Source organism: Gadus morhua, chromosome 2 (assembly GCF_902167405.1).
Source record: "Gadus morhua chromosome 2, gadMor3.0, whole genome shotgun sequence".
Classification (NCBI taxonomy): Eukaryota; Metazoa; Chordata; class Actinopteri; order Gadiformes; family Gadidae; genus Gadus; species Gadus morhua.
The window spans coordinates 13,001,821-13,023,387 of NC_044049.1; the positions used below are offsets into that span (position 1 = coordinate 13,001,821).

Consider the following 21,567-nt stretch of genomic DNA (forward strand, 5'->3'; position numbering starts at 1 on the left):
CACTTTATTCTTCAACTTAAAAGAGGTGGATGTTCATGGCTATCTAGATCGGTTGTGTGTTACATATACCTTTATGTATGTGGATTTCAGTATACAATTTATATGGGATCATAACCTCAAGGCATCTTCCCAGGATCACATGACGTTGGTGCTAGCGAGTTGATAAGGATGGGTGACTATACTCATTGTGAAATCAATCCCGGGGGAAGTTAATGTCACAAACGGGTGCTGGGTGGGGATCTGCAGGTCCCCTGGGGACAAAACATTGCAGCTCCTGATGGGTCCACGAAGAAAAGGAGCTCACATGATCTTGCTATGACTTGTCTTCTCAGGCTGTGTGTGTGTGTAATGCTTGGATGGGTTGATGCGCTCCTCTTCTTTGTCCTCCATAGTAGGCAGATGAGTCGCAGCGCACCGTTAGGAATGAGCTATCCAGAAGGGAAGGGAAAACTCCTCGCCACTCTTTTTTCGCCTGAACTGGAACGAACTGTGAATAAAAAAACATTTTGACTTTTTGACAGCTGGGAGAGTTCTAAATTTGCAACGGTAGGCCTGCTGTATATGGCAAATGTTAATTTGGAGTAAGATGGTCTGAAACATGTTGGGACTTGGTGTGACTTTGAAAAACAAATGGTTTCACCTTCAAACTTCAACTTTTATTTTTCAGCCGCTTTGTTCATCACTTCATGACTCTAACGAGGCCTGGGTCGACAGAGGACTCGTTCAGCTCCTCTCCTCCTACGCATGGGACACCCGCTTAACATTTTCTGTTAGTCCCCGGTTTGATTTTCAGTGCCCCCCCTCACCTTCAGGTAATCCTTCTGGATCATTGTCCCTTCAGCAAGTTTGTACCTGCTGGTTCCGCTTACTGCCCGGTCTCCATAGCAATGGGATCTACATTCAGCCAGTTCTGCATGCGCTGTTGCTGCTGCTGCTGTGCTGCGGAAGAAGACGACAACGACGAGAAGCAGGCTTTACTTCCGTAAGAGGGTCTCCCACACACACACACACAAACCTAATTCCTTATGGTCTTTCTCCATTCCACACAAATAATCACAGTACAAATTTATAGTGATGTGTAATATGCTTTAATCCATTGAAGTCAAGAGTAGAGCATATGTTTTTAATAGTTTAGCAGGAACTTGGATTTGAGTAAATTGGGCATTTGAGGCATTTAGCAAATTGTGTGTGGGTGTGGGTGTGGCTGTGTGTGTGTGGGGGTGTATCCCTCCTCACAGTCCAGACCCCCTGGAGTACTTTGACCGTGAGGTCCAGAAGCGGCGGGACCAGGAGACCAACCTGTGGAGTGAGCCGGGGGACCCCAGCCACTCTGAGAGGGACGATGACCGGGCCCTCTACGGACTGCTCCAGGCTCGGGGCAAGACTCGCACGGGCTCCACGGTAGGGGACCGTGAGGGGGAGGGGGAGAGGGGGGAGTGTCATGTGATTGGACTTTTCTTTTACTTTTTTTTTTCTGCATAGTTCTACAAGCTCTAAAAAGTCAGGGGTAAGATAATACTAACGAATACAAAAGGGTCTTTCATTGGACCCATAATAATAATACTAGCGGATACAATAGGGCTTCAATGCTTTTTGTAGGACCCATGAATATTAAAACAAATGTTTGAGACGGATGAGATATTCATACAGGGATATGTGCCATTTTCCATTAGGTATTTATTTAGTCACTATAAATAGAATTATTCCCAATCTCTCATATATTTTCTTTGACTCTGAAGGTATGTCCATTTTTCCATAACCAAGACCAACAACCATGTAACCTGTTCTGGAGGGTTTGCACTGTACCACTGTCTTGTAACAGCGTTCTCACTGGCTGCAAGAACACCGTTTGTCGGGCAACGATCTTCTCCAATCATGGCACCATCGGTGGGTACATCAAGGGGGACGGAGAAGAATTTGAGAGTTTTTAGTCTGTCGCATGTATATCTCCCGCAGAGGTTCCGGCGCCTGAGCGTAGACATCGAGGCATTGAGAGATACACGGCGAGAGGTCAGAGACAAGTGGAAGACCATCCTGGAGAACCTGGGTGAGCACTCAATCCACATGATCTCCTTAGAGATGTGTATCTAAAAGGGTATATGAACTGGAATCAAATACACCAACGCCCCTTTTCCTCCGGCGGTTACACTTCGGACCCAGCACGCCTCAGCCCAGTAGTGGCGGTGTGGTACATCCCAGCTCAGTTACGTCTCGCGTTTCCACTAGGGCTGAACGATTTGGGGAAATAACCGTATTGCGATTATTTTGACCAATGCTGCGATTGCGATTTAATGTGCGATTTTTATAATTTATTAAGTTCCTTATGTTGTGTATTCACTAAAAAAGAAATAAATCATTCTTTAGCATGACCAACACAACATTGGAAGCAGTCAACATAAAAACTGCTCAACACATTTAGGCCAGGCCGATGTGTTGAGATTCATTTAAATTATAAACTTCTTTATTTAACTATTTAATAGTAAAATAAGAATTAATGAATCGTATAGATTTCCAGTCAGTAAAGGTAACAAATCACTTCTTTTTTTCACAGCCTTTGCGATTAGCATACCGCGTTCTATTACATCGCGATTTCGATTTGAATTAGATTAATCGTTCAGCCCTAGTTTCCACCGCCGACAGTACCCTTATGGTAGGGCGGGGATTAAGCCGTACGGCGATAGCCGCGGCAGCTACGTAAGCATTGTGATCCCATAGCAGCCCCACACAGTGTAGCGTGCTAATAAATCCAAAGAAAAAGAAGAACGCGCACAACGAACAAAGAGCATTGTAGGACGTCCAAGAATGACGGCAAACTTTTTCGTGACATTTTCTTTGATAAACTAAGCTTTCGCCGTTGTCTAGAAATGCCTAGTGGGAAATGTGTCGGTTTTTTATTATCCCCGTCGCACGATTCTGTGGATCAACAGATGGCGTGTGTAGCTTGAATTTGCCGGAACCCTTTCAGGCGTCTCAGTTCCCCAACGAAAGAGTACTGTGAGACGAGTACGGCTCCGTTTGGATCACGCCCACTTTTGGCGGTGGAAACGCGACCCGTGCCGCACCTTTGCAGGCTGAACCGACCCGTACCCTCCGGTGGTAATGCGCCCCAAGTGTACCGCCGAGCTGCCCGATCTGACCAGATCCCTTCCCACCCTACCTCCAGGTTTCATGGCGGAGGCGGATTCCTTGCTGACGGTGTCGGCCACCGCGTCCTCCGACCGCATGCGCAACGCAGCGGCCGCTCGCACCATGCTGCACACCTTGTCCTCCGAGACCTCCCTTTTCGAATCCAGAGAGCCTCCCCCCGAGAGATACCTCTTCATTCTGGTAAGGAAGGAACTGAGTGCAGCACCTAAACGGGAGGGGGATCGGGAACTAAAAGCAGGCCGATCAACAACTTGAGAACACATATGTTTACCTATAGATATGTCTGAATGGATGAGTCTCAACGATGTGTATCTAGGATTCAAGAAGAAAAGGATTTGAAGAAGGTACAACAAAAAAAGATATAATACCGAAAGAAAAATGTTTAGTGCAAAGCAAGACTAGTCTTCTTCTGCTTTTGAAAACACAATACTTGTCCACTGTGTCCACACTCTCTTGCGCCGTTTCTTTGCCTCCACCCCCCCCCCCCCTGCCAATCCAGGATCGTCTTATATATCTCGACGTAGCGGACGACTTCCTGGCAAAGGCCAGGCGCTTCTACCCTCCTCGGGATTCTGATGAGGAAGAGGAGGGCTCAGGGCTGTCCATTAACCTGCCCCTGTTGCTGGCCCGGATGGAGGCGGGCGTGAAAAGAGGAGCGGACGGTGTTGACGAGGACGATGAAGAAAGTGAAAGAGAATATTAGAAACGTTGAGGAGGAGGAGGAGGAGGAGGAGGAGGAGGAGGAGGAGATGGAGAAGAAAACTGTGGTCTTTGTTGCTTGACTGGCTTTAGTTGCGTCTTTCTCTCTTCCTATTGGTGGTTCTCCACCACTGCTGTGTGGAATTCAAAGTCTGAATCCCATCTTGTCCCATACTCTTCCGTTATTCAGAAATAAAATCCCATCGGTGATGAACAAAGTTGAGTTTCAGATTTTTCTCTGGAGAGCAGTTTGTGTTTGTGTCTGTGTCCTGTGGTCCACAGAGTTAGAGGTTTTTCATTTGTTCCCCTCTTTTACCCCGGGGCATATTATGTTCAAATATGAAAAGGTTCCATTTATAATTTGTCTTATGATTATCAGCACTCTGCACTCTTTAAACCACAAGATTTATTTTTCATTTACTATCATTCAGCAGGTCAAGGTCGAATCGAACAATTGCGAATTGAACATAACTCATAGCATATTTATTCACGTTATTATTCTGGTAAAAGTAGTAGCATACAGTAGTAATTGTGAAAAGCGATTACTGTAGTCAAACGTTTTTTCTTTTTTGAGTTTAAGAAAAGAAAGGACAAGTTGAAGGATATGGAGAGGATGTGATGAATTCACCCTTTGTAAACTATGGCCGTAAGTTATTTTAGCCCATGAGGAGATAGTTAGAGTTTTGTATTGTTCGTATGTATTGGCTGTTTAGAATGATGTTTAAATAAAGTTGTCCATCTAAATCCGGACCACTGTGTTGCATGCAATTGTCAACTCTAGGTTCTTTCTCTCCTGGGTTTGAATTAAATAAGGATAACTTATAGCCTGTTCAGCATTGAAACCTCTGAAATGCCCGAAGACTTCACTTTTGATGAGCAGGAGTGAGGAACAGAATTGTCATGCGACAAAACATTGAAGCCGGCTTTCAAAGGCGGGTGTTGTTGGACTTGTAGTTGGACTTTTAGAAACAGCAGCACAGAGAATACCCTGCGAGAGAATACCCCTACAACTGCAATGAATATCATGCTTGTTGGGTTTGAGTTCATTGAGTTGTTGCACTTATTGTTGGGCCACTGTTTTTCAGTTTTGTGACATCATTGAATGATGATGTATGTGAGCCCTTCGCACTAACCATTCATGTGGCTGTTGGAGCATGGCAAACATGAAATGAATGTTTGTTGGTTAAATTGACATACAGTACATAGGTTATTATTCTGGAAGATTTTTTAGGTAGTGGCCATTCCCAAAATGCACCTGAAAAGTTTTAGAACCACTGATCTAGATAACTGAGCACGTATTACATCACTCTTCCTAGTTGTCGCATGAGGCAGAGAGATAGAAACCTTGTTGGGATGTTAGTCTGTGTGCCACGTTCACTAATGTGTAGCTGCTCTACCAAACCAAACCAGCCCGGATCTGACCATCTCTCTGCCTCGCTCCCGCTGTCCTCCCTGGGGTGGTGATAGGGGCTGGCGCCTGAGAAGGATGGGCATGTTGTGGTGGTCAGCTGTTCCCTGTTTATGTAACCAGGGCAGATTGGTCAGGGCACATCATTTAACACCATCGCAAGCAGTAGCCTACTGGCACATAGCACACAGACAGCCAGGAACGCACACACACACACACACACACACACACACACACACACACACACACACACACACACACACACACACACACAGATGCTAACGAGTACAGACACACACACACATGCGCACCAGCAAGCATAGACACAAAACAAAGAGATAGTCATGTGTACGCACACACACACACTAAGACAGACAGACCCACACACACTAGCACACTCACACACAAACACACACATGCTAACGAGTAGACACACACACACACACACAAACACACACATGCACACCAGCGCGCATAGACACAAAAACGCAAACAAGATACACACAAAAACATGTGTCCCCCACACACATACACACAAAACCTATCCACACACACGCATGCATACTAGCGAGCACACACACACACACACACACACACACACACACACACACACACACACACACACGCACACACAAACACTATTCTGTGAGAACAGAATAGACAAACACAGACCCAGTAACACAAAACGTGTTTGTATGAAAACTATCTCTCAATCCCCTGTCACAATCTCCCTCCCTCCTATCTCCCCCCATCCTCCCTCCTCTCTCTCTCCCCGCCTCACCCTCCCTGTCCCTCCCCTCTTTCCCTCCCTCCCTCCCACAACTATCCCTCCGACTCTCCCTCCATCTCCTTCCCTCACCGCACTCTTAACCTCTCTCCCCTCCCTCCTCCCTCCCTCTCTCTCCCCTCCCTCCTCCCTCTCTTTATCTCTCCCTCTCTCCCTCCCACCTTCTCCCCCCTGCTCTCTCTCCCCTCCTGACAGCTCATTTGAATGTCACTCCGCAGCAGCTGCGGCAGCCGGGTTATGCAACACACGCCAGGCTCCTCGCGGCAGGGGATAGGAATTGTGAATCTGGGGGTGGGCGGGTCGAAGGGGGGGGGGGGTTAGTAACTTACCAGGATCCAGACCCTTCTTGATCACCTTCACACAAGTCTTCTAGCACCCCCCACCCCCCCCCCCCCCCCCCCCCCCCCGGGTTACGTAGGAGGATGAACTGGGGACATGTAGGTGAGTCATCCACCCAGAACTGCTGAGAATGAGAGAGAGAGCGGTGTGCATGCGCGCACCGTGTCTCCATGGCTGGGTTTAACCTTGGCCAAATTGAATTGGCTCTATCAAATATGTTTAATAATATAATTCATTATTTCAGACCCAGGAGGATCCATATCAACACAAACAAAATAAACAAAAATAAAAAATGTTTGTAAAAGTTGAGGCGTAATTGGATGTAACAGTTCTATCGTGTATGATCTGAAACTGTGCGGTGCATTTTTTATTTATCTTTTTTGCCATCTTTTCTTTTTTGCCATCTTTTGTATAAACAATTTAGGAAGATAAAAGGGGATTTTGGGGGGCCACCTGTCATAAAATGCATTACCGTGACGTTTTTCAACAACAAAAAGAAGAGAGTTCATGCTCCACAGAACCAAATCCTGGTTGAAAGGGAAATCATTAAGAGGAATGATCTCAGCTCCCGCGTATGTTAGTGACTTGCGACGTCTCGGGGATGACATTTCCTGGTTGCCATAGTGGCACAACATGACTGAACGTTCAATATGAGCAAACACATACACGCAACACACATACACACACACACACACACATACAAATACACACAACCACAACCGGAGTGGTAGGGGGATTTTGTTCTGTATGCCAAAGGCTGAAATAGTTGAGGTGTGTGGGGACCAAATATTTCTGAAGTACATTACCTTTGTGAGTTCTTTGTGAGTCATCGGCTAATCATTGTCATTGTTAGCTACATTAGTCTCTTAAGCAATCCAGCTCGAAAACAAACAACTAGTCTCTGTTACGAAGCGATTTCGATTCATAAGGTTCTGAATCGATTAATCACTATTCGATTCGATTCAATCCGCTCTTAAATAATGAAAATGGCTCAACTGTGTTACAAAATACAAATGTACTTTATTTTTTCTCTTCACCTTAAACAACAGGTTTTAAGTGCAAACATGTCAATTGGATAGTTTTGAGCTGTAAACAAAACTGTCTCAAGTCTCAAAAGTGCAATTTTGAAATTAGAAAGGAATTGCAAGTGAAAGTGTACTCAAACTATAACATTCCATGACTACAAATTGCATTAAGGCATTGTTTATTCAAGTGCAAAAATTATAATAATCGTAACCAAAAATAAATAAAAGATCTCATGCCCTATGAATCGATATTGCAAAATGTTAATGAAATTTATCCAAAATCGATTAAATCGATTCTTTTACCCAGCCCTAACCCATACGGATTGAAAGTTAACAGTTAAAACAACTGGTTACAATGATAATAAAAAACACAACACAAACACTTTAAGAGTCCCCAGGTTACATGCTACAATAACATTCAACATTACCATATGAAAAGCAAACTGGACTAGACCATTCAGTGTTTTAGTTATAAGCCTGGCCGCCCAAAAGCTACTGCTGCCGCTACGGTAGACCCTGCAGCAGCAGATGCCACTACCAGGTCTACGGAGACCAGCAAAGACACAACAGAAAAGTGTGTGTGTGTGTGTGTGTGTGTGTGTGTGTGTGTGTGTGTGTGTGTGTGTGTGTGTGTGTGTGTGTGTGTGTGTGTGTGTGTGTGTGTGTGTGTGTGTGTGTGTGTGTGTGTGTGTGTGTGTGTCCAGTCCTCCCATATTAATGTGTATAACACATAACAAGTAGGTAGTCAACAGAAGACAATGTTTTAATCCCACAGTATATCTCTGTTACTTTCAGATGAGAACCCTTTCAGACTGTCAGGCACCCTGGGTTAGAGTGGAGGGAAAGAAAGTTAGGTAAATGTCAGCCAACATGCAGTTGCTATACACAATAGAAATCCATAAAGTTAATTGCTATGCAAATGAGAGCATAGCTAATTCATGGTCATTTTTAAGGTGCAGTAATTTCAGACTTTTACACAATTCAATTACTGTATGGTATGTTAGATGACAACAGTTAAAGCTAAAATTAGAGCAATTGAAAGAGGGGAACATTCATCTCCTTTCATCTCCTTCTCATGCATTGGTTCAACACAGTCTCACTCCGAGAACGTCAAATACCGACTGTTGGCAAAGGCCCTTTAGCGTCGGTGACTGACGGGAAAGGTACCCTTTTTATTCGGTCGGTGACGGTAAAGGTACCCTTCGGCGTCTTCTGCATACGGAATGGGGGGTGCCTCACTACGTCTCTAATAGACGATGTGAGCATCTTTCCGATTGGATAGTTTTTTAGGATATTCTTCTGTGAAAATGGCGGACATACTTTTTATCCTGGGTGGAAAATATGATATTTTAGAATAGTTACACCATTAAAAGTGTTTATGTAAACATTTTTAGCGAGAAATGTGCATTTTACTTTCATAATCGTCGTTCGGCGAATGTGAAGGATGTTTGGTTTGATAGATATGACGAAGAATATTTCATCGGGCGATAATGGCCGGCGTACAGGCATCCCGGGCTCACGAAAATAGGTGACACTGTCACGTTATTTAATCTATTGAAACGTGATCAGGTACACGTATTTTCTAAATGTTCGTGTCAAAAAGCAAAATTTTCAAACTCATGCATATCAATTGGAAGTATTTGTCGTGATTTGTCACTAAGCACGACTTCCATCTAAGGTTCTGTCCGGGAGCTTTCTCCCTATTGTCCCTTAAGGAGCTCCGTACAGAACATTTATTGTTAAAAATTGTCTGTGATAACTAAGAATATGACAGCTTTTCCAGTCTCACCAATATGCGCACAGATCGCACGGTTTGACACTTTCAAGATGCGTGCAGTAGCCTACATACGCCAAATGACCATTTCGTGTGCATACGATACGCAAAACCCAGCATTAACTACTGTGGAGGGCGGATACGTCCATTTCGCGTGCATATGATACGAAAAACCCAGCATTAACTGAATGGGAGATGCAATATTTTAGGACAGATTCACCATTTAACGTGTTTCTAATGACATTTCTAGCGAGAAATGTACTTTTCCCTTGAATAATCCTCAGTCAGTGAATGTGTATGATCTTTATTAATCTTTATTATCTGAATGGGAAATGCAGCTCACGTGTTTCCTGCTTTTGTGTTATTAAACCGTTACTTTATGTAACTTTTAATGATATCATCTTGTTAGAAACACGTACGTTTTCGTGAACACTGGATTACGTCGCATTTCAACATAAAATAGCGTGTTATACACACACACACACGCACACACACACACACACACACACACACACACACACACACACACACACACACACACACACACACACACACACACACACACACACACACACACACACACACACACTGCATTTCGCTGCCAAATATATAAATACTAAGGCAGAATAAAGAATAAATTAATTCATTATCATTCAACTTCAACATGCGTTATTACAGTATAGTGGTGGAGGGATGACGTGTGTTGGCCAACCCGGAAGTGAGCGTCGCCCTGGGTTCCCCTGACAAAAAGCCAACGGGTTTTTCCATTTGATTTTGGATTATTGCAAAAAAATTAGCATCTTTGAAGCACCTCCTCAAAAACTGAAAATAAATAAAAATAACTGTGCTCCAAAGAAAGAAATGTAAACCAATGCATTCCGAATGGGAGTGTTTCTCCGATTTTTCCATGCTACACAGAACGAAATGTAAACCCATGCAAATAAAGACTTCATGGTCATAATCATTTAAATATCATTAATCTCCTGAGGGTGGTATTCTATTTTTTTCAACGGGGCTGAATCCAGTCACTTGACCGTCATGGTTGCTATGGTGGTTGCTATCCACCAGCCCCTCTAATCCTTAAATGGCTCTAAAAACCACGCGGCAAATGAGCTGCCGTGATTTGTGTTGTTTTTGTCGTAAACTAGTGTCCGATGGTTAAAAAATAGACGGATATTCCAAGGTATTCTTAAAAGGCAGCTTGGATGTTTTTATTTTCTGCAGTTTAGACTTCTTCTATAACCTATTTTTGAAAGCAAAACACCAAGCTCATTGATTTAACGAGGCAGGGTTATTTGTTTTATTTATTAAATAAATATTTATGAGAGGTCATTCCTTCTCCTGAGTTTTCTTCCTATTTATGTCTAGTGTACAACCCTACTGTCCACAAGCATCACCCCCCCCTCCCCATATGGATTTGGAGAATTGTTGCCACGTCCCAGTGGTGGAGGTATCATATATATGAAAGAGGGCATTGAATTATACTACAATGATCAATTAGGAGGCCGAAGCCCTAAAGGAAGTGATGCAATAGGTGACTGGGTCGACGACATTTAAGTAAGCTTTACTTTGAGGTCTCTTATATATCAAAGGGGGTCTCAAAGGACGCATACGCTTCAACCTGTGGCTCCGGTCCTACAGGAAATGACTCAGCAAGTGCTCCATCTCGTTGCACCTGCACCCAGCGGCTCGCTTGCAAGATTTTGGCCTGAAGTTATTCCCAGACCTACACCGTAGCCATCCAACCTGCATATCTGAGAATCAGGCCTCTCTTTAATAATGACAAAATGTATGAGAGAAATACACATTAACTTTTGACTCATAAGCGGCGTGGTGCCGGCTCCTTTTGACCTTTTGACCCCAGACTTCTGGGGGAATAGCTGAATCAATTCATTAGTCAATCAAAAGCATGTAAATATCTTCCCGGTGACGTAAGAGGGAGAACAAGGTGTCCTTCAACATCTACGCTTCCAGGCGATTGCAACGGTGCCACACATGAGCATATTCGAACATGTTTAATGGTAGTAATTAGCTGTCGAAATTCGAGGCCTTAATCAATAATGAGCAGCTATTGATTTGATTCCCGATAGAAATTTGTGACAAATGACATGTTATTTAGCCTCTACACGTTGAGTTGAGTCCAATGACACCAAGCATGACACTCTAGAAAATGGTAACATGTATTTTACATGGTACACCTGGGTCTAGGACATGATCTCGGTGTAGCAAGAGGGCGAGCTTGATCTCATTGGACTCAGCTTAACGTGTAGATGCTAAATAACATGTAATTTGTCAAAAATCTCCATCGGGAAGCAAATCTATAGCTGGTCATTATTGATAAAGGCCTCCAAAATCGACAGCTAATTACTACCCCGAAACATATTCAAATATGATCATGTGTGGCACTGTTGCAATCGCCTCGAAACGTAGATGTCAAAGGACACCTTGTTTGCTCCGTTACGTAACCGGGAAGATATTTTCATACTTCTAATGAATTGATTCATATTTTAAGGTTCTCGGAGTGAGACTTTAAGCGGCTGCAGCAGAAGTGTTGAGACGAAAGATGATATCAAGACATTTATAGAATATTCACATTCACATTATGATTCTTCGTCATAACATCCGACCAAACATCCTTTACAGTCACCAAGCGAGGATTATGAAAGTCCAGGCCCCCCCTTCCGGCACTCAAGGTCCGACTGGGCCAAGTTTAGGGCAGGAAGGGCCCCCCATTCCGGCCCTCGGGGTCCGACCGGGCCAAGTTTCGGTGCGGGGGTCCCAGTTAGGCCTTAGAATAAGGTATTCAAATTTCAGGGCGGTAGGACCTTCCTATCTCAAAAACTGTTTTTCCACCACATTCTGAACCATTAGGTCTTGCAGGTAACACATCTGAGGGGCTTTGTCCTTTAGGCCGAAGCCCTAAAGGAAGTGATGCAATAGGTGACTGGGTCGACAACATTTAAGTATGCTTTACTTTGAGGTCTCATATATATCAAAGGGGGTCTAAAAGGACGCATACGCTTCAACCTGTGGCTCCAGCCCTACAGGAAATGACTCAGCAAGTGCTCCATCTCGTTGCACCTGCACCCAGCGGCTCACTTGCAAGATTTTGGCCTGAAGTTCTTCCCAGACCTACACCCTAGCCATCCAACACGCATATCTTAGAATCAGGCTTCTCTTTAATAATGACAAAAAGCTATTAGAGAAATACACATTCACTTTTTGTTATCTCATAAGCGGCGTGGTGCCGGCTCCTTTTGACCTTTTGACCCCAGACTTCAAAAACGTGGCCACAGGCCAGCTGTGACTACACACCTTAAGCCACAAATGTACACCTCCATCCCACAAAAAATGGGGACTAGAAACTAACCTCTGTCTTATGTACATTTACCGTACTGTGGGAGGTCACGCCCCTTTTCCGGCCTTTTCGAGATAGCTAGGGATGCTAAAATGTTTACACACATTTCCCGGGGCCCCGAGAACGACATATCCGAGATTTGGAGTTCTAGCCCTTAGAGAAAAAAAGTTTTCCCAAATGGACTGTCATTTGGACAAAGCCCCTCAGAAGTGTTACCTGCAAGACCTAATGGTTCAGAATGTGGTGGAAAAACAGTTTTTGAGATAGGAAGGTCCTACCGCCCTGAAATTTGAATACCTTATTCTAAGGCCTTACTGGGACCCCCGCACCGAAACTTGGCCCGGTCGGACCCCGAGGGCCGGAATGGGGGGCCCTTCCTGCCCTAAACTTGGCCCAGTCGGACCTTGAGTGCCGGAAGGGGGGGCCTGGACTTTCATAATCCTCGCTTGGTGACTGTAAAGGATGTTTGGTCGGATGTTATGACGAAGAATCATAATGTGAATGTGAATATTCTATAAATGTCTTGATATCATCTTTCGTCTCAACACTTCTGCTGCAGCCGCTTAAAGTATCACTCCGAGAACCTTAAAATATGAATCAATTCATTAGAAGTATGAAAATATCTTCCCGGTTACGTAACGGGGCAAACAAGGTGTCCTTTGACATCTACGTTTCGAGGCGATTGCAACAGTGCCACACATGATCATATTTGAATATGTTTCGGGGTAGTAATTAGCTGTCGATTTTGGAGGCCTTTATCAATAATGACCAGCTATAGATTTGCTTCCCGATGGAGATTTTTGACAAATTACATGTTATTTAGCATCTACACGTTAAGCTGAGTCCAATGAGATCAAGCTCGCCCTCTTGCTACACCGAGATAATGTCCTAGACCTAGGTGTACCATGTAAAATACATGTTACCATTTTCTAGAGTGTCATGCTTGGTGTCATTGGACTCAACTCAACGTGTAGAGGCTAAATAACATGTCATTTGTCACAAATTTCTATCGGGAAGCAAATCAATAGCTGCTCATTATTGATTAAGGCCTCGAATTTCGACAGCTAATTACTACCATTAAACATGTTCGAATATGCTCATGTGTGGCACCGTTGCAATCGCCTGGAAGCGTAGATGTTGAAGGACACCTTGTTCTCCCTCTTACGTCACCGGGAAGATATTTACATGCTTTTGATTGACTAATGAATTGATTCAGCTATTCCCCCAGAAGTCTGGGGTCAAAAGGTCAAAAGGAGCCGGCACCACGCCGCTTATGAGTCAAAAGTTAATGTGTATTTCTCTCATACATTTTGTCATTATTAAAGAGAGGCCTGATTCTCAGATATGCAGGTTGGATGGCTACGGTGTAGGTCTGGGAATAACTTCAGGCCAAAATCTTGCAAGCGAGCCGCTGGGTGCAGGTGCAACGAGATGGAGCACTTGCTGAGTCATTTCCTGTAGGACCGGAGCCACAGGTTGAAGCGTATGCGTCCTTTGAGACCCCCTTTGATATATAAGAGACCTCAAAGTAAAGCTTACTTAAATGTCGTCGACCCAGTCACCTATTGCATCACTTCCTTTAGGGCTTCGGCCTCCTAATTGATCATTGTAGTATAATTCAATGCCCTCTTTCATATATATGATACCTCCACCACTGGGACGTGGCAACAATTCTCCAAATCCATATGGGGAGGGGGGGGTGATGCTTGTGGACAGTAGGGTTGTACACTAGACATAAATAGGAAGAAAACTCAGGAGAAGGAATGACCTCTCATAAATATTTATTTAATAAATAAAACAAATAACCCTGCCTCGTTAAATCAATGAGCTTGGTGTTTTGCTTTCAAAAATAGGTTATAGAAGAAGTCTAAACTGCAGAAAATAAAAACATCCAAGCTGCCTTTTAAGGATACCTTGGAATATCCGTCTATTTTTTAACCATCGGACACTAGTTTACGACAAAAACAACACAAATCACGGCAGCTCATTTGCCGCGTGGTTTTTAGAGCCATGTAAGGATTAGAGGGGCTGGTGGATAGCAACCACCATAGCAACCATGACGGTCAAGTGACTGGATTCAGCCCCGTTGAAAAAAATAGAATACCACCCTCAGGAGATTAATGATATTTAAATGATTATGACCATGAAGTCTTTATTTGCATGGGTTTACATTTCGTTCTGTGTAGCATGGAAAAATCGGAGAAACACTCCCATTCGGAATGCATTGGTTTACATTTCTTTCTTTGGAGCACAGTTATTTGTATTTATTTTCAGTTTTTGAGGAGGTGCTTCAAAGATGCTAATTTTTCTGCAATAATCCAAAATCAAATGGAAAAACCCGTTGGCTTTTTGTCAAGGGAACCCAGGGCGACGCTCACTTCCGGGTTGGCCAACACACGTCATCCCTCCACCACTATACTGTAATAACGCATGTTGAAGTTGAATGATAATGAATTAATTTATTCTTTATTCTGCCTTAGTATTTATTTATTTGGCAGCGAAATGCAGTGTGTGTGTGTGTGTGTGTGTGTGTGTGTGTGTGTGTGTGTGTGTGTGTGTGTGTGTGTGTGTGTGTGTGTGTGTGTGTGTGTGTGTATAACACGCTATTTTATGTTGAAATGCGACGTAATCCAGTGTTCACGAAAACGTACGTGTTTCTAACAAGATGATATCATTAAAAGTTACATAAAGTAACGGTTTAATAACACAAAAGCAGGAAACACGTGAGCTGCATTTCCCATTCAGATAATAAAGATTAATAAAGATCATACACATTCACTGACTGAGGATTATTCAAGGGAAAAGTACATTTCTCGCTAGAAATGTCATTAGAAACACGTTAAATGGTGAATCTGTCCTAAAATATTGCATCTCCCATTCAGTTAATCCTGGGTTTTTCGTATCATATGCACGCGAAATGGACGTATCCGCCCTCCACAGTAGTTAATGCTGGGTTTTGCGTATCGTATGCACACGAAATGGTCATTTGGCGTATGTAGGCTACTGCACGCATCTTGAAAGTGTCAAACCGTGCGATCTGTGCGCATATTGGTGAGACTGGAAAAGCTGTCATATTCTTAGTTATCACAGACAATTTTTAACAATAAATGTTCTGTACGGAGCTCCTTAAGGGACAATGGGGAGAAAGCTCCCGGACAGAACCTTAGATGGAAGTCGTGCTTAGTGACAAATCACGACAAATACTTCCAATTGATATGCATGAGTTTGAAAATGTTGCTTTTTGACACGAACATTTAGAAAATACGTGTACCTGATCACGTTTCAATAGATTAAATAACGTGACAGTGTCACCTATTTTCGTGAGCCCGGGATGCCTGTACGCCGGCCATCATCGCCCGATGAAATATTCTTCGTCATATCTATCAAACCAAACATCCTTCACGTTCGCCGAACGACGATTATGAAAGTAAAATGCACATTTCTCGCTAAAAATGTTTACATAAACACTTTTAATGGTGTAACTATTCTAAAATATCATATTTTCCACCCAGGATAAAAAGTATGTCCGCCATTTTCACAGAAGAATATCCTAAAAAACTATCCAATAGGAAAGATGCTCACATCGTCTATTAGAGACGTAGTGAGGCACCCCCCATTCCGTATGCAGAAGACGCCGAAGGGTACCTTTACCGTCACCGACCGAATAAAAAGGGTACCTTTGCCGTCAGTCACCGACGCTAAAGGGCCTTTGCCAACAGTCGATATTTGACGTTCTCGGAGTGAGACTGTGTTGATTGGTTAGCCATGGTGGTGAACAGTTCATCAAATTATTTTGAGTCGATTTTTACCTTGTTTAGCTATTGCTCTATAGATACACAAAGGACAACTTGTCATTTTTGTGTTCTATTTGTTCATACTGTTATTACAACTGATAAGCCTATTCAGCTTCCCATGATTGTTGATAATCGTTGCTCTATCCATGCAGCGGGTTGTAGACCCCTGCGTTAGTGAGTGTGGTGCGACACCCCATAAGCGCCACACACGTACACGTACCGGCGGGAGGGGTGTGTACGAGGCTGGGAGGGAATCATCACAGTATACCCACTACAATAAAATAGATTACACCACTGGGTAGAATCACTTTAGATTGCTTCGTAGATTTCCTCGGGTGGCGTCGGTATGTTTTTAACTGCCGTGCTCCTTGTTCGTCATGAACTTAGTCAACCAAATGCTGTTTCAAATGTTTGGAAAAGGCAATCGACCAACCGATAAGTAATGCAATTTGCATTCCGTATTAATTACTTCCAAGTAACAAACGTAATGTTACGTTACATAGGTGTTTATTGCACATAATGCAGCTTTACCCATGTCATAATGTGAGGGGATGAGGTGATAAATGCTCGCCATGTTGACTGTAAAGTGACTGTGGTCTCTGATGGGAGGTATGATGGTTCCTGGCTGAGTGATTCACTGAAAAACGAATGGCTGCTGTGTGTGCGTGCGTGTATGCATATGTATGTGTGTGTTGTTGTGTGTGTGTGTGTGTGTGTGTGAGAGAGAGAGAGAGAGAGAGAGAGAGAGAGAGAGAGAGAGAGAGGGGACATGTTGTTTCCCAGTTTGTAATCCGAGATGATTTTGGCCGCTGTCATTTGCTGTCACCATGGCGATGAATCACTGGATTAAAGCTCTCTTGCTGCAGCGTCAATGTAACAAGTGTGTGTGTCTGTGTGTATCTATTGAGAGGGCCTTTTGTTATCAATCAAAGTGAGTTGTAAGTGTGTTGTCATCTAGTTGTGACGTTGGGACCGAGAATAAACATGCAGTCTTGTACGTTCAGAACTGGCCTTCCAGTGAAAGATGTATGGGATGTTTATGTGGAGGAATGCCAGTGTGTGAGCTAACACATGTGTTTGTAGGGTTGTATATCTCAGTGTGTGTGTGTGTGTGTGTGTGTGTGTGTGTGTGTGTGTGTGTGTGTGTGTGTGTGTGTGTGTGTGTGTGTGTGTGTGTGTGTGTGTGTGTGTGTGCATGTGTGTGTGTGTGTGTGTGTTTGTGCCTGATTGTTGGTCTGTCTTTTTGTAAGTGTGTGTGTGTGTGTGTGTGTGTGTGTGCGTGTGTGTGTGTGTGTGTGTGTGTGTGTGTGTGTGTGCGTGTGTGTGTGTGTGTGTGTGTGTGTGTGTGTGTGTGTGTGTGTGTGTCTGTGTGTGTGTGTCTGTGTGTGTGTCAGTATGGGTGCGTTTGTGTGTGTGTCTATATGTATGTGTCTGTCTGTTTTAGTAGATGCCCGTCTGTGTGTTTATGTGTACATATGTGCACGCATGCATGTGTGTGTGGACAGCTTGGAAATGGACAAAAATAAACTCTATCATCAACGGCCGGTTCTTTCTCCTCTTTCCACATGACAGAGAATGGATTTGTCAGCGTACATCAAGACCAAACTGCCATCAAGATTCCTGTTCTGAGACAGTGATCACATCCTCTCTGTTGAGCATGGCAGTACACATGTTTCCATAACCTTTGTATGGAGCTGGTGTGTGTGTGTGTGTACGTGTGTGTCTGCTTCTGAAAGTGGTACTTACATCCTTGAGCCGCCAGTTGGTCGAGGGATTAGGGATGGTAATTGGGGGTTCAGTTATTAGGGGAGGGGGCGCAATTACCCATAAGCCCCTTTCCCCCAACCACGCCACCCTCAGTGTTGGGTCCTGCTCTTGTAGAATGAGGCTGGCGGTTCGCAGGCGGGTGACGCAGGCGGTGTCCTCTTACACTGATTGTAGAGACATGACAACACAGATCAGAAAATAGCAACAGCATGTGTATATAAGCGCCTGGAAAGACCCCCCCAGTTCCCCAAAAGCACTGGCTCACACAACAGGACGGAGACGGCAGCAGGAACCGATTACCCCAGAGAGAACATCTCACCCCAACACAAAGCTCTCCACAGAGGACACGACGGAAGGAGGCTCCGCTAGACACATAGAGGATCCGTTCATCTGTATCCGTCTCGCCGTACATTACTTACTGTCATGAAGATGCAGTTCAGCACCGTGGTGGAGAAGCTTAACGGGGAGGTGGTGGCAGCGGATCTGGCTTGCAGCGTCCGGGAGGAAAACACTTCCCAGAAGGAAAGCTACAGCGCTGACTGGAACAGCATCTGCCTCAAAACCAGGCCTCAAGAGAGGTAAGAGAGAGGTGGTGAACGCTAAAACCACCGATTGGCTGGTACACTCGGACAGACATGAGGAACTCGCATGTCTGTCCCTCATGTATTACCATATGTATAAGCATCTCTCTTCTTACCTCATATGATTCCATTGTCAAAGTATGTCCTATCTTATCTTGTATGGTATCTATTTATACCAATATCATTCACAATATAATGGAATTAGACGAGGCCTTTGTTTTGTCTTAGCTTAAATGTCTTAAGATAACTTTATCTAATTAGTTAGACAACTTTGGGATGCATACAAAAGGTGGAGCTGTTCTCTGAGGTAAGCTCCATAAAGGTCTCCTGATGTGTGTGTCTAACCCAAGCTCTCCCCCCCCCCCCCCCCCCCCCCACAGGCAGACTCAGGACATGAAGGACGACTCCCGCAAGGAGACCCTGTACCGGCAGTGGCAGCTCCGCACCCTGGGGCAGGCCTGCCCCTCGGGGGTCTTCCGCCTGGGCACGGTGGAGCACGGCGGCCGGGAGCACCAGCTCCTTCCCAAGAGGAACACCCTGCCCCTGCCCATCTTCACCCCGTCCGAGCTGGGCGTCCGGCTGGGCCGCGGGTGGGCGGCGGAGGAGGAGGGCCGGCGGCCCTTCAGCCCTGTCACCAGCCCCGCCAAGCGGACGGTGGACGAGATCACCAGGGACCTGCCCCCCGTCAAGCCCCTTCGCATGGAGTTCGCCTCCAAGGCCCTGGGGCGCTCCATGTCGGTGGAGGCCCAGAGAGGGTGAACACCCCCCTTCCCCCAACCCCCTACCCCCATCCAAACACCCACACAAACACACCCCGCCCCCCGTCGATGGAGGAAGAGAGAGAAGGGGGGGGTCATAAAAGAGAGGAGAAGGAGGAGGGCGGGGGGCAAAATGGTGGAGGTCGCAGGATTAAGAAGAGCAGATATGGTCCAGAGCATATCCGAAGAGGCAGGCACATACGTGTTGTGTGTATATGTGTCTTTAGCGGCCTTCATACTATCCTCAATGTAGCTCCTAGGCACGGCCGGTAGATCCCATATTGGCGAGCGATAGGCTTGTGTTATTGGCATGTGGTGTAGGTCATTGGTGTGATACTTGTAACGCAGAGGTTGGAACATGTTGCCAAAAGTTTTCTCAGCTTTCTCAATGGATTGTCCTGTCCCGTTTTTGTCATATTACTTTTAGAGAAAGACCAACGTTTTTTTTTTTTTTTTTTTAACTGCTTGTTATTTGTTTTTATCAAGATGGAAGTAAACCTTAATAAGGTAAACGAAAGTAAGTGTTGTTTGAATGTGTTTGGGATCAATAGCATGGGTCAAAACATGTTATAAGTGGACGGTCAAGCACATTATTTGAGAGAAATGGAAAACAAGTTGGTTAAAGAGGATAAGATAACAAGACAAGTGTTCAGTGAAAATAGGCAGTGGCATAAATAGGTTATGATGACATGTTCGTGGGCCCCACCATGGCAACAGTGTTGTCTCATAACAATGGAAGCATCCAGCATCTCTTCGAGTCCCTGACAATGGGATCATATTAAAGAGTATGGAATGCAACCGTGTAGTCATGCCGTGTTTGTGCAGTTTGAAATGTGTGAATACTGTAATTGTGAGTTTACACCCTTGAAATGGTAATTTACCTCCACCACTGTACGGCTGTTCCACCTCTTTCTTGTGACAAACTTCCTCTTGTGTGCGACGTCGACACATTATCTAGTTTTATTTAGTTTGTTTGTTTTGTTTTTCGTGTGTGAGTGCTGTGCTGATTTATTATGTTTTGCTAGAGAATTATTTTTCTATGATCATTAAAAATATGTATTTGCTTTCACTCATGTGGCCTGTTTATTTTCTATAACTTATTTCTTATTTTCTGATATAATATAAACAACCGAATAAGAATAACCATCTGAAAAAACCTCCACAGCCATGTGGTTTCTAACATAGCTATTTCACAAAATTGCTCTGGAACAACCCAAAAATAAAAAAGTCCCAAATGATCTCACTCATCTTATCTCAGAGGGGGTAAACTCTACTGACAGAGAGGCGTTTTGGTTCAAATATAAACAATATAAATAGCTGTGTCCCTTTGACAGAACCAAGTCAACCCTCATTTTGGTTCATAATGAGTCATTTCAGCCGTTTCACCCACTCTATCTTCGGCCATACTGTGGGCAGAGGAGCTTACATACATTCATATGCACTGTTGTCTGACTTCTCCCCCCCACACAAACACACACTCTACCCTTGCTCGATATCCCACATTAATACTTTCCCACTCCCCGACTAAAAGAACTTTCATTTGAGGTACATATATCGAAAATGTCCCTCTGCTCGCCTCTACTTAATATAGTTTTTCTCTCTTCCTTGCATTTTTCTGCCTTCCTCCTCCTCCTCCTCCTCCTCCCTGCACCCTCCTGTCCACGGTGCTGTCTTTGCCACGCGGTGATAGGCAGTGGATGCAGTGGTTGTGTATTTATAGACCATGTACGCATCGCAGTGGAAAAGCAGGGCCAACAGGTGTGTTCTTTCCATTTCCTCGCTCCATCCAACTGTTGAAAGTGGCAGAACCCATCCCAATGTTGTTAAATAAAGGATGCCCCGCCCCCATCAGCACACACACACACACACACACACACACACACACACACACACACACGCACACACACACACACACACACACACACACACACACACACACACACACACACACTCCCCTTCACTAATATGACTCTCACTTTTGGGAAAGAACTTCAAAGCAACTTCTGTGGCGGACAAACTTGACATGGCAGAACGTGGGTGAGGCGAAGTGGAGGATGTGTCATGAGCTGATACCGTAGGAGCATATCAACCTTCTGAATCCGGGGAACCGTATCAAAGTCATTGTGACTT

General features: G+C 44.4%; 2 protein-coding genes across 2 annotated transcripts; both read left to right on the forward strand.

Moving 5' to 3' along the window:
* Nucleotides 1–112: 112 nt before the first annotated feature.
* mreg (melanoregulin) lies at nucleotides 113–4,596 on the forward strand. The gene is made up of 6 exons (XM_030376547.1): nucleotides 113–546; nucleotides 668–982; nucleotides 1,239–1,401; nucleotides 1,957–2,047; nucleotides 3,164–3,327; nucleotides 3,647–4,596. Exons 2-6 carry the CDS (start codon nucleotides 888–890, stop codon nucleotides 3,848–3,850), a joined length of 717 nt encoding a protein of 238 aa, XP_030232407.1. The 5' UTR covers nucleotides 113–546; nucleotides 668–887; the 3' UTR covers nucleotides 3,851–4,596.
* A 13,729-nt stretch (nucleotides 4,597–18,325) lies between these two features.
* Nucleotides 18,326–20,506, forward strand: tcap (titin-cap (telethonin)). Its single transcript, XM_030350012.1, has 2 exons — nucleotides 18,326–18,676; nucleotides 19,060–20,506. Exons 1-2 carry the CDS (start codon nucleotides 18,522–18,524, stop codon nucleotides 19,436–19,438), a joined length of 534 nt encoding a protein of 177 aa, XP_030205872.1. The 5' UTR covers nucleotides 18,326–18,521; the 3' UTR covers nucleotides 19,439–20,506.
* The last annotated feature ends 1,061 nt before the right edge of the window (nucleotides 20,507–21,567 follow it).